Source organism: Takifugu rubripes, chromosome 15 (genome assembly GCF_901000725.2).
Source record: "Takifugu rubripes chromosome 15, fTakRub1.2, whole genome shotgun sequence".
NCBI lineage: Eukaryota > Metazoa > Chordata > Actinopteri > Tetraodontiformes > Tetraodontidae > Takifugu > Takifugu rubripes.
In genome coordinates this window covers 12,778,529-12,791,165 of record NC_042299.1, presented here as the reverse complement: position 1 = coordinate 12,791,165, position 12,637 = coordinate 12,778,529, and the positions used below count along the sequence as shown (strand labels likewise).

The following is a 12,637-nucleotide window of genomic DNA, read 5'->3' as shown; positions in this document are numbered from 1 at the left end:
TTTTTCTGTTTAACAATATTTTTGTTAGATGTAAATAATAGAGCAATGATTATGTTAAGACATGTTAGTATTAGTGCAGCTGTTTTTCTATATATTTGTTTTTTTTTAAACTCTGAAAACATTAAACTCCTTAATTTCTCAATCTAAACGTAGTTTGGTGGTTAAACCCCTCCGCAAAACGAGAGGTAACTGGCTCAGGTGATATCACAGCTCTCAGAATACATCTGAAGTTTTTTGCCGTTAGCAGTTTGTCTTCTTTAACAGCTTCAAAGCGACAAACGCAACTACCCAGACAAAACTTTTACAAGAGATGATTCGTGTGTCATCACAGAAACATGTTGGTCATTTAAAAAAAAACAAAAAAAACCTCAGCAACAGTGTTTAGTTTGGAGAATGTTGGCACGGAGGCCTGGTGTGAAGGTCGCTCATTGCATGTTCAGCGCCTATTTCTTAATCTATCTGCACATTTGAATCTGTCCGTGCAGGATGAGCCCAATATATTAACCTTTGCTCTAATAGTTACGAGGCCCCTTTATCAGTAATTCTTGCTTCTTTGGCACTGTGCTGTCCCTGCTCTGAGGGGGCGACTCTGTGAACTGCTTACATTACATTTTGCCCAAAGAAAACTGCTCGGTAAATCAAATTCTTCCCCTCATGTACTTCCAGTCCCTCTACTTGAGTGAATGGCAGCTTTGTTTTCGCTGTCAGGACCAATTAGATCGTGCCCCCATAAACAAACATTATGCCAGAGAAATGGAAATGAGGTGCCCTTCCAGCGGCCTCACAGAGGATGTAACAGTCCGACATTCTCCAAATTCCTGATTCTGGGTGCGTCCTTGGAGTTACTTGGCTTTGGCCTTTTGTCTGAGGGATGGGGCTGCTGCAGGAGCAGGCTTTGAGGCAGGTTCAGGGACCAGAGAGGGCCTGATTGAGTGATAGAGGCTGAGGCACCTAAAAAAAGAGAGAGGAAAAAACCCAAATCAGAGAAAAGAACACGAACAATTATATAACAAGTTTATTTACTCACAGGTTTCTTATTTTCTTTACAAAACCTTTGACTGTTCTGACCGTCCGTCTTAGGCGCACCTTGAAAGCCAACGGATCAGTATTTAATGACCTCCACCAAGTGTGGCAGCTTCAGTGTTTTCAAGATTTTATAAAAAATAAAGACCAGAAACTCACTTGCTGCTTTTTATACAAAAGAGGAATGGAGAAGAGGCCGATGACCGCTGTTCAGCAGAGCAGAAATACAGTCATTCGTGACCGTGAAGACACCAGTTTTCTACAGTTTCAAGCTATAAATATGATTTTGGGGGTTTGGATTTGTAAACAAATCCATGTTCGAATTGGAAGAAGTAAACTCACCACTTATCACCAAAGTCAGTCCATTGGTTAAGGCCCCGACATACGTCAGCAAATATAGAAGCACAACAAACTGAGAGGATAAAAAAAGCACACAAAATAAAATGTTCACAGTTAGTTTCACCAATCTGAGTATTTTTAGTTACTGCACACCACTGCTTATAAATTAAATTGAGCTCTTCTAACAGTGAACCTCGATCTTGACCGCCCCCTGGCGGAAGGATGTATTGCATGCGGTCACAAAGACTGTTGTCTGTGTTGATGTTTATGTTTGTTTGGTTACTGCTGTTGCCCCTGCACAACCTCACAGCCCCCAGCAGGCGAAGCGGGAGGCCCATCAGGATATTTCAGCGCCACACACACCTACCTTAATTGAGTCAGTTATACTGCCAATGAAAATCAGCCGTTTGAGCTCTGTGATGGCAAAAGTGATGAGTAGAACCACCTCCTCTACCAGCATCACTGTCTCCCTATCAGTCAGAGAGCTGTCATAGTCCAGATATGACCTGGGGACAGAGCACCGGGATTACTCACCCATGTTGGCACAGGAGTAAAGCGTTGATGGTTTTGATGTGCAGACAGTAGCGCCATAGCATTTAGTTTGCTCTCAAATCTGGCAAAATCAACGAAAAGCTGACTTTGACACACTCACTGGTAGGGGTGGACCCCGGGGTTCCAGCGCAGCAGCTCCAGCAGTTTATAATAGAGGCGCAGGGGGAAGGTGGCGCACATGGCGACCAGACAGATGTGAGAGAAAACGGTGATGACGCTGAGCTGGAAGACGCTGGCGAGGCTGATCACCAGGCCTGTGAACACCACACCGGTCTTCCTCACATCCCGCCAGTACACCAGATCCATGACTGGACACATACAGTATGTGGACAGTTAGGTCAGTCACCTCTGAGGACAAAAACAGCTTCCCTGCTGTTTGCTTGAAGACAACGTTTCTGATTCTGTTTATGGCGGAAACAGAAATGCGACACATCACCCTCCCACGCCAGACGTTTTAGGTCTTGGTGGTAAAACTGCTAAATATAATGCACAATCCTTTTGGCTCCTACTGTTGCAAACCTCATAAAATGACCAGTGTGCCAAAACATGTTGAACTGAAGAGCATCCCATTGAAAAATGTCTTTTTTCTTGTAATTATTGTTTATTTAAATATGCCTGTGGATGCATCATAATGCCTGTCACATTTGATAATGGTTAATCTTGTAATTAATGATTTAAAAAATGAATTATTTTCCTATTAGACACCTGAATCGAACCACATCAAATAATTCACCAAATCTAAAGGTAAGTGTGTAATTGATGAGCTTGGGGTCTGCACTAAACAGCCTTCACATTCACATATTTACCAATTTTTAGATTTTCTTAGGTAATACTGAACGTGAACGGAGGGAGAAACAATTAAAGATCTCTTTTTTTTTTTTACAAAGCGTTCTTCCGAGACACTTAGAACTTTTACTTTACAACATTCAAACATCTCATTTATCCAACTGTCCACCAATGAAAGTCATGCAGCTCAGTTCTTGGCTGCTCCTCCTCTCTGTACTCACACCTGCCCAGCAGTAGAGGAAGAACCAAGCCACCTTCCTCCTCTACCAGACATCCGGGCTCAGACCGCCTCTCCCTCTGCTCCCATTCACTTCGCCTAAAGCTGCCACCGTTTATTTCCTTACGTTTGCTGGCCATTTCAGCTGCGATCCCTCTTCTCTCTTCCTTCAGCTTCCACTGTCAGTTTGCACCAGCCTGAGCTTTTTTTGGCACCCTCAGCTTCGTCAGCAGTATAAGGCCGGGCTGGCCTAATTTTATCCTCTATTGGATACCCCTTGTTTGGATTCATACACACACAAATCAGGAACCTGAGACGTCGACACACATGTCCCTCAGCTATCAGAGGCTCACCGTCTCAGTCAGCTGGTGACTAACCTGCACCCAGAGGCCTTGAGCCGCATTAGAAGCAGGTTCAAAGATCATATTCATTATCAATTAGCACGATATAAGTAACATATGCAGGCGGAACTCTACCGTTTTTTTTGTTTTTTTGTTGCGGCCTTCATTACAGAAAAGAGAAAATCTTATAGAACATCCGTTGTTAATTTTACAGGGTCAGTTTAAATTATAAAGAAATGTTCAGTGCTGTAAAGTAATCAAATTATAGTCAGAAATATATAATTACTGTTAATAGTAGTAATAGTATTGCTATTATTATCATATTCATTTATACAATCTAATGGCTCATAAGCATGAATCTCTGCTCTCCCCATGTTTATTTATAACAGTAAGTAATAACATGATTCACTGGTTTCTTTATTCACCACAGTCGGTCAAACAGTGAACACTAAATGGCTGACATTCCTGTAATCCATCACCATGGCGCTCTATAATCCCAGTCGATCTGAGGCTGAGATTACCAAACATGTGGGCGGGGCAAAGATGCAGGCAGGAAGGTGGGGAGCGAGGGAGCCCAGATATGACAGTGGTGATGCAAACCGAGCAGGGATTGGTGCACACAAATAACCAGCCAATCAGAGCGGAGTTAAGGGGAAAATAACAAGGCACGGTGAGAACTGCTGGAACAGGGAAGAGGGATGCAAAAGCCAGGGAGAAGGTAAAAGATCTCAGCAGCACTGAGAAGAAAGCGAACTAAGGAGTAGGGAGACATGAGTGCAGCCGCGTGTGCTCCTTTGTGAAGCCTTCAGGGAGGAAGAGGAGAGGAAAAGAAGATGAGCGGGCAGAGTGGAGAGCGCACTGGGAACATCCATCAGCTCAGGCAGCCATGCTGTGAGCCCTGAAGCATCAGGGCTCTGCAGACACTGCACAGGCCCAACATCAGGCCCGCCTCAGCCCTCCGCCCCAGCCACGGACGTCAGGGCTGGGCTACCAGAAGATTCTCGTCACATCAGCCGTGCATTGGAAGCATGAGGACAGCCAGGAAGAGCGGCGTGGAAATGCCTGCATTCATGCGGCATCTGGTGAAAGAGACAGAGAAGAGGGTCAGCTCGTTCTTCAAAGGAGGCCGTGGGGGAACAGCTGAGGGGGAGCAGCCCAAAGAGGGGGAGAAGGAGGAGATGATCCCCAGCCCGTATCTGGACCGGCCAGTCCTGGACAAACTGGCGGAGGAGGGCTGTGCCCGCTGGGGCCTCACCTACGCCCTGGCAAGCATGCAAGGCTGGAGGGCCAACATGGAGGACTTCCACAACTGTGTGCCACAGCTGGGGGGCGAGCTCGCCGACTGGAACTTCTTCGCCGTGTTCGATGGTCATGCAGGAAGCACGGTGGCGCAATTCTGTTCCCAGCACCTCCTGGGTCAAATCCTGGCCACAGGTCAGAAAAACATGACAATTATTTATATGTATAGCTGATAGAGTGATGTATACATCAAATCAGTAGAAGGGTTTTGTTTGCAAATGTGATGAGATGCTGTTTATTACATTATTATGTTCATTATATAAGAATCATTTGGAGTCATTTCTGTGTAAGATGCTGAGAATCTAACATGGTGACTATTTACAGTTAATACAAATCAGAACGCATCCTCGTCTTTAAATATAAATATATAATGGGGAGCTGATCTGGCGCTGTTGCATGGCCATGCCCCCCCCCCCTTTGGGACGGTCGTTGTTATTTTCCTACACATATTTAGGTCATGCACTGCTCTGTTTGTTGTGCTTTCATTTGATACCGGGAGTGCTCCAGCATCAGGTCTGATTGTTTCCACAGGTGGAATGGGACCAGAGGACGACCCTGAGAAGGTGAAAGCGGCCATCATTGAGGGCTTCCTGCAAACGGACAAGCATCTGCACAATGTAGCCCGCCGAGAAGGCTGGGAGAGGGGCGGCACCACTGTGGTGGCTGCTCTCATCTCGCCGTATTACATCTACTTTGCCAACTGTGGTGACTCCAGGGCCATGCTGTGCCGCTCTGGCCAGGTCTGCTTCTCCACAGAGGACCACAAACCCTACAGCCCTTTGGAAAAGGAGCGCATTGAGAGCGCTGGAGGCTCGGTGACCATCCAGAGGATTAACGGATCCCTGGCAGTGTCCCGCGCTCTGGGGGACTTCAGCTACAAGGGGGCCGAGAATCGGACCCCCAGCCAACAGATGGTGTCGCCAGAGCCAGAGGTGTGTGTGGTAGAGCGCTCGCCGGCAGACGAGTTCCTGGTTCTGGCCTGCGACGGCGTGTGGGACACCATCAGTAACGAGGAGCTGTGCGCCTTCATCCACAACCGACTGCAAGTGTGCACCGACCTGAGGGACGTCTGCTCTCAAGTCATAGACCTCTGTCTCTATAAGGTCAGAATCTGCCCGCTGCATGTCACCATAATCCCTTTTAACTGCAGAGTAATCCACCACTCATGCGCTGCTGCATGCTCAACAGTTTAAAAGGTAAATCCTTTTATATGATTAAAACAGAACTCACTTTCAGGGTAAACAGATATTACATAATTTCAATGGATCAGGCTTTATGTAATTACGTAATCTTTTATTCTGCGACTGCACTCAATTGGTTTGGTCTTAAGGTTTGTCGGGTTCCAATTTGAGGAAAATAAAAATTGGATCCTTATAAAGACAGGCAATTTAAATTGGATCACACAAGAAGACCTGAGAGTAGGTGAGTGAGTCAGTGTTTTGTTGGATATCTCCAAATACACAACAACACAAGAGGAGGATCTTCTCCAACGTTTGGTTCAGTCTCATTTTACGCTGAGCATGGTGTGATAATGTGACGGACCCACCTTAAAATAGACTGCAGAGGTGTCAGAGCAGGATAAATGGGATTATTCTGGGTTCTCAATTCAGCCACTCTCGATCTAAGAGTGGCGAAAGGTGGACGCACGGGGACAGAGAAGTGTTCCTCTACCGGCCTCTCGCATCATTGAAGGGAAATAATGATCCCAGCACAGACACTCTGCTCATATCATAAAGGTTTCATCTTTTCAGCATCCTCTGATATATTATGCTGTATAGGCTACTGTGTAGGGGACTGACAGAGCAGCACAGCGGTTATTTCTGTGCATTTTAATGTATCTCAACTGCACACTTCAGGAGAAACATCCTGTCCACATGTGCTCATATGTTCCCGCTGTGTTTGGCCCTTATGGCCATCATGTCACATAGTTATGTAACAGAGTTTCAGCTTGGATAACCTCAAAATGTCACAGTCTTCTTCTCTCCGCCCCAGTCGTCTTTTGGCACCCGGCCGCGTTCGTGCAAGGTGACAATGAGCTATCGTTGAAAGCAGCTCAGCCAGGACGAAATCCCACCTGACATGTACGCGCCTGTGAGGTCAGCCATTAATCACTTCCCTCGGCTGACGCCGCTTCTGTCCGCAGGGGAGCTTAGACAACATCAGCATCATCCTGCTGTGCTTCCCTGGAGCCCCCCAGCTGTCGGCAGAGGCATTGCATCAGGAGGCTGAGCTGGAGGACCTGCTGGAGGCCAAAGTGGCAGGTATTATTGGCATCTTTCCGTATGTGATGTTTTTTAAAGGCTTTCCTTGTTTTCTAATTAATATAAAGTAAAAATAATAGTAACAGTTATACTACACTGTGTAGAAATATGCAATAAATACATTTGAGCACATTGACCACAATAATTAACCATCATTTATAATATTAATTCATTATATCACTATTGTTGAATTTGTTAGCCTATGTTAGTCTCATTGCCTGGTCTGATATTGAGGGTTTATTGTCCAAAAATCAAGCGGTTGCACTGCAGAAATAAAACTTTATTACAGACATGAACAATGCAATTAATCTTAAATCAACCCTACACACACCATAATGTCCCAGTGTTGTCAGAATTCCTAATAAAGATTTCCTAGATTGTGATAGCAAATTTGCTGTAATATTCTAAACATCCAGAATAAATTCAGGAATACGTTTGTTCGTTATGCAGGAGGAACCTGAAAAAAAGTAACGTGAATCCTGTGAATAAGTACTGAATAATTTAATCAGCTGTTTAGAACAATTGTGGTAATACAGTACTGATGACAGATATAGACATTAACCTCAGAGCAACACCATCAATAACAACTGGGTGGCGGTAAAAGACCATTTCCCCATCTCATCCAGAATGAATCCATTCCTTTCTGTCTTGAACCTTCCCTGACAGAGATTTATGAAGAGCTGTGTGCCAGAGGTGAGGAACCCGACCTGCTCTCTGTCCTCACAGTGCTGGCGTCAGATGACATCCCAGGATTACCACCAGGAGGAGGAATCCAGAGCAAGTAATAGGCATTCAACTGGGTTAAAAGGGTATTTTTGCATGGGGAAATGACACTGTGCTTCTTCTATTACAGAAGAAACTGCATTATTTCCGCCTATTACCAACAAAGAGAAGCACACAAGGCCACGTTGCCTAATGTGAGTTTTTAAATAACGCGCATCAAAGCAAAAATCAATTTTGTTTAGACCACTTATGCATCGTTTCTCCCCCGTTTGCAGGGCTTCGGAGGATGCTGATTTATTTAGGACCAATGGAGGAACTGTAATTATTATTCATATAAACGTTTCTTGATGTGTAAAACTTGACAAAAAGGGAGATGAGTAACAGAGGGATGTTTGTTTACATCCTGCCAGCGGGCAGGATCTCATCACATGCCATTAAAGAAATAGATCTGATAAAGACTGATACATTTTATATTTATACAAGCACATTTTGTAAAACCTACTCAGTGATGATGATCCAGCAACAAACCTCTGCCTCAATTTCAAAGTGAAAACAGTCGACTGTGAACGTGTATATTCAGTTAAAATAAGGTACAGAAGGGTATGAATATGTAAGGCTCCACTTTAAATATTGTGTTTTAAGAATAGATGTAATACACATTGAAAAGAAGGATTTCTTTTCTATCAAAATCATTTTCCCCTTGTCTTCTATAGGAAAAATAAGATGACTCAAACATTATCAGTGCTCAAGAAAAGCTAGCACACATAGCTAACAGTGCTACCACCTAATTCTACTTATCTCAAAAGCCACAAAGAAGTTAGATTCCTACCGAAGATAAATTTAGCTAGTGTCTAATTTTAAGTATGTAGTTTATATTTTTTTAAAAAGAGAGATTTTTTTTGACCGTTGGCTACAGCGCCCCTACTGACTCCAGAGCATATACTGTACTGTACTGTGCTGTACTGTACATCATCATCATCATCATCACAGTCTGCAGAAATTCTATTTTACTCTAATAGGTTCTACTTGTAAAAACATTTTAACTAGAAATGAATCCTTCAAACCAGTGCATGTGAGGTCTGTTTTCTTTGTTTTTGTACAACATGGACTGTGCTGCCTTATTCATCTTTTATACTGTTGATAAGAGCTTCAGGAGGGAAATTTAGGGATGGAGTATTTTATCGGTATTATTGTGCATTGTAATAATATTCTCTCGTATAGATCTTTAAGAGTCATAACTGTTTTAGAGCTCAATAAAGAACATCTGACTGATGTGAAGCTTGCTGTTTTATTGTTGTTCATTTGAATGCCCAAGGGCGATCCATGTAGCGATCACCCGAGGAGCATTTTTGTGCTTTGGGAGAGGAGGAAAAGCACTCGTGAAAATGTGACACACACACACGCACACACACACACACACACACGGTGGATTTAAAATTGCATTTCTTGCATAGTAAAGCATCTCCTCAGGCTTTCCAAGGAAAGCTTAAATCTCTCCTCATGACCCTGTGAGTATGTGTGCAACACTTACAGGCTTGAGGACATCTCCTGCAGGCAGTATCTGATTAGCTGTGCTCTAGTGAGAGCCTCCGAACACGGCGTTCTTTTGTGATTATTTTCTCTTATTCTTGGATGAATTAAGAGGGGCGCAATCACCAAATCAAAACGTGTCTTTGTGTTGTGCTAGGCTGGAATATGGCTGACCATATAGATTTATATATATCCAATTAGGTGCTTTTATTTTGTTTGTGTGAATGTTTAATAGCAACGATGACCACCTCAGGTACAACTATATTTATTGGAAATCTCTGGGGGCATGTGCAGCCCTCTTGAATCAGCAGTCTCCTTTCAGTGTCTCTTCAATGCTTCTTCTATCTGATTGCTTTTGTATGAGCCAATCACTTCAGGACATCAGACCTCTCTTCAAATTGCGTCTGTCTCTCTGCTCTCTTTTTCAGCCTTAAAATAAAATGGCGTCAATTATCCGTCAGCCCAGGACTGATGCTGAGGTCTGCGTGGACTTCCAATGAAGCTTCGCGGCGAGGTGCTTGACGGCTGCTAATATTTCCTATTTTTCAGATGACGACGTCAAAGAAGGCGTTGAGATGAGGCCTTCAGCCAAGGGAACCTACGACGCCTCGGCGGTGCTACCTATCCGCACTGGTTTCCTGAAGACGATTATTCATGAAGGCCAGGGCTCCAACGCCACCAGAGAAGCCATTTTGGTGGTTGGAGCTCTGCCGGGGCCCCTGGTGAGCCGTTTCACTCAGTTGTTTCTGCAGCAGCGCCAGAGAGACCTTGTTGGACGCTGTGAACTCGTTGATGGAGATCATCTCTTCTGAGAGACGTCGACCCAAGCGCCCCCCACCGGCCGCCGCCCCTGCATCTGTCTCACTGTCGCACACCGTCTCCACAGAGCCTTCCGTGTAGCGGTGCCTTCCCGCCGGGCAGTGGGGGGCAATGGGCTGCACCTTGTTGCGTTTTAAGCATTTCTTCCGCAGGCGTGCAGGCACCTGTCTCTTGCTGTGGTTTTTATTCTGGAGGTCGGGGCAGCAGGGCCACCAGCAGCTGGGTGCACAGCAGGAGCAGGGACGACCGTGGCCGGAGCACACCATCTTCCCCACCATCCAGTTGAGTGTTTGCTTGATGATGATGGAAATTACGTTAAAAAGTGAGTAAATACAACACACTCCAATTAAAATGAAAAGGTAGTTCCCAAGCAGGTAGGCCTCCTGAGACTCATAGCGCTGCCTCTGGCTGCTCACCAGGTCTCCAAAGCCTATGGTGCTGAAGGCCACGAAGCAGAAATAGAGGGAGTCCACGTAGCTCCAGTTCTCCATGGAGCTGTAGAGTGTTGAAGCGCTGCACGCAATTAAAACCGATGCCAGGCCCAGGATCAGCATCACGTAATACACGGAGGGTTTCCAGCCCTCCAGACTGTCCTCCTCGCCAGACGACTCGTCCCTCGACGCCACTCCAACGCCGGCGAACCTCAGGCGGCGTTCGTGGCACCAGCGCATGATGTAAGCGAGCATGGTGATGATCCTCTCCAGGAAGAGGTTAAAGAAGAGGATGGTGGCAGCGCAGCCAATCAAGCCGTAGAATATCAAGAATATCTTCCCAGCGATGGTTGCTGGGGTGGCCATGCCAAAGCCTGGAGAACACAACCACAAAATGAACCTTTTTATTTTCCTGGTTTCATTACACGCTCGGTGGGGGGTTGTGTTTCCACCTGCAGATGTTTATAAGACCGCCATCAATCCTCAATCGAATCAAAATCAAAATAACTTTTGGCACGATCCAAATCAGACTCTCATCTCCGTCATCCTTCTAAATGGTGTGAAAATGATTTAACTGGAATTAGGTGTGCAGCTTGATCCCCAAATTAAATGGTTCACCTTTAATTATGACTGCATTTAATTCAGTTTCATACCGGGGTGATTTGATTTGGGGAATTGAGGTCACTGTTGAATTATCACTGCATAAAAGACAGAAAGGAAGAGTTTCAGATTTACCAATGGTGGAGACCACAGTGCCCACAAAGTAGAAAGCACCAGAAAAGTCCCAGCGGGGTCTCAGTGTGTCCACCCTGATCCCAGCGCCGTTCGCCTCCTCGTACTGGCGCAGCAGCGTTTGCAGGGCGTCCAGGTCCACCCTGTATCTCTGGGTGAAATTGTCCAGCTGCTGTCTCCAAAGGTGACGGGCACGCAGCTCGGAGGGGTGCTCCAGGGCTGAGAAGATGGCCGCGCCGCAAAGCAAGTAGAGCAGGATGAGCCCAGCCAGGAGGCAGAAACGGGCATTGTCTTCATTCATGGAGACTCTGGAGCAGCAGCCTGCGGCAGTCCTCCTCCGAGCCATGAGGACGAATACGCCACAGTAACAACACGGAACATTTCACACACTCAGGGGGCTCATCTTCATCCTGTCTCCTATGAAGACTTTTGGATTACATTGCATTGCATTTAGTGCCTGAATTTGATTTAAAATTTCTGCTAGAGGTTCTTTTCATCACTCATTTGAAAGCCTGTACAGAAATAATAACACGGACCAAATAACATGTATTTTAGATTAAACTTTACTGCATTCCTGATGCTTTATCAAGATTTTGCTTGAGCAAACAAGCTAGTACAACATTACCACAGTATTTACTGTTAAAACGATAAACGCTGCTAACATTTAAGTTATGATCGGTTATGACCAGAAACTCAATCAATGGAAGTTAAAAGTAAAGTCAAAGCACAGTACCTGCTCTCTTGCCGCTCCGCTGTGCTCTTTACACAGATTTGTGTGAAATGACCAGCAACAGGGAGCCTCCCAGGTTGCTTTTTGCCCCCGTGTGTGCAGCCTGAAAAAGCCTGTGTGATGTTCTGTCTCTCACAGGCTGACATCATTATGCCTCAGCCCGCCTCCTCCATCTTTGAGTACAGCACTTCTCTCACAAGCCTTCATCTCGGCTCAATTCAACTTTAAAAGCATTTGAGAACATTCGATTTCCTGATGTTTTGTTAAGTCGTTTCATCCCTGGAATCAGCTGTTTGGCTGATGAAGCATCCATCTGCATATTCTTACTGACTCCAACATGTTGTCTAAATATGTAGCAGAATGCCTTTAAATGAGCTAAAATAAGAGATCAGAGCTTGGTGTTCAGCTTCCAGACCCTTCAGAGGTGCTTTTGTTGTTGATGTCAACTGTGTGGGAGGATACAGGGGCGATGACTCCCAGTTTTCAGCATCAGATCATACCTTTAATCTCCTCAGGAAATGGCAGGTGTTCCTTCTGCCTGCTGTCTGAGTGACAGACGTGAGCAGGTGTGAAAGACAGTGGGCTTCATCATCAGTGGCGCATCACATCTGGATCTTTTCACATTAATATACTGAACGCGTTCTGAACATTACAGCACACTGTTCTATTGTATCTTATGCTGAGCAGACTGATGTTTGCATATTTATTTTTTTACTAAACAATAATTAATTATAATAAATTTACTTAATTCCCCCATGCCCAGATAATAGAAAATTAGGACTTTAAAATGGAATTAAAATTATTATTAATATCTATATATCTATATCTATTTATAATAATTCAAATTTAAGATA

The 12,637-nt window shown here is 44.8% G+C and overlaps 3 protein-coding genes across 3 annotated transcripts; 1 reads left to right on the top strand and 2 right to left on the bottom strand.

Annotated features, from left to right (window-relative positions):
• Positions 1 to 810: 810 nt before the first annotated feature.
• On the bottom strand, positions 811 to 3,128 carry rtn2b (reticulon 2b). The gene is given in 7 exon segments (NM_001038228.2): positions 811 to 951; positions 1,028 to 1,086; positions 1,183 to 1,229; positions 1,366 to 1,435; positions 1,730 to 1,868; positions 2,015 to 2,222; positions 3,045 to 3,128. Coding segments are annotated over 7 exon segments (645 nt in total). The 5' UTR covers positions 3,058 to 3,128; the 3' UTR covers positions 811 to 842.
• A 787-nt stretch (positions 3,129 to 3,915) lies between these two features.
• ppm1nb (protein phosphatase, Mg2+/Mn2+ dependent, 1Nb (putative)) lies at positions 3,916 to 8,819 on the top strand. The gene is made up of 6 exons (XM_029848959.1): positions 3,916 to 4,692; positions 5,089 to 5,660; positions 6,701 to 6,818; positions 7,485 to 7,599; positions 7,672 to 7,735; positions 7,817 to 8,819. Exons 1-6 carry the CDS (start codon positions 4,287 to 4,289, stop codon positions 7,832 to 7,834), a joined length of 1,293 nt encoding a protein of 430 aa, XP_029704819.1. The 5' UTR covers positions 3,916 to 4,286; the 3' UTR covers positions 7,835 to 8,819.
• Positions 8,820 to 9,090: 271 nt separating this feature from the next.
• On the bottom strand, positions 9,091 to 12,472 carry kcnk12l (potassium channel, subfamily K, member 12 like). Its single transcript, XM_029848053.1, has 3 exons — positions 11,787 to 12,472; positions 11,057 to 11,479; positions 9,091 to 10,695 (listed from the first exon to the last, which is right to left on the bottom strand). The coding sequence occupies exons 2-3, from the start codon at positions 11,397 to 11,399 to the stop codon at positions 9,689 to 9,691; spliced, it is 1,350 nt and encodes a 449-aa protein (XP_029703913.1). The 5' UTR covers positions 11,400 to 11,479; positions 11,787 to 12,472; the 3' UTR covers positions 9,091 to 9,688.
• Between the last annotated feature and the right edge of the window lie 165 nt (positions 12,473 to 12,637).

Bases quoted from the DNA above. Each gene is read 5' to 3' on its own strand.
- ppm1nb (XM_029848959.1), top strand. From the start codon at position 4,287: ATGAGGACAGCCAGGAAGAGCGGCGTGGAAATGCCTGCATTCATGCGG. The intron at 4,693-5,088 runs GTCAGAAAAACA...TTGTTTCCACAG, and splicing joins GGGTCAAATCCTGGCCACAG to GTGGAATGGGACCAGAGGAC. The intron at 5,661-6,700 runs GTCAGAATCTGC...TTCTGTCCGCAG, and splicing joins TAGACCTCTGTCTCTATAAG to GGGAGCTTAGACAACATCAG.
- kcnk12l (XM_029848053.1), bottom strand. From the start codon at position 11,399: ATGGCTCGGAGGAGGACTGCCGCAGGCTGCTGCTCCAGAGTCTCCATG. The intron at 10,696-11,056 runs GTAAATCTGAAA...TGTGTTCTCCAG, and splicing joins CACTGTGGTCTCCACCATTG to GCTTTGGCATGGCCACCCCA.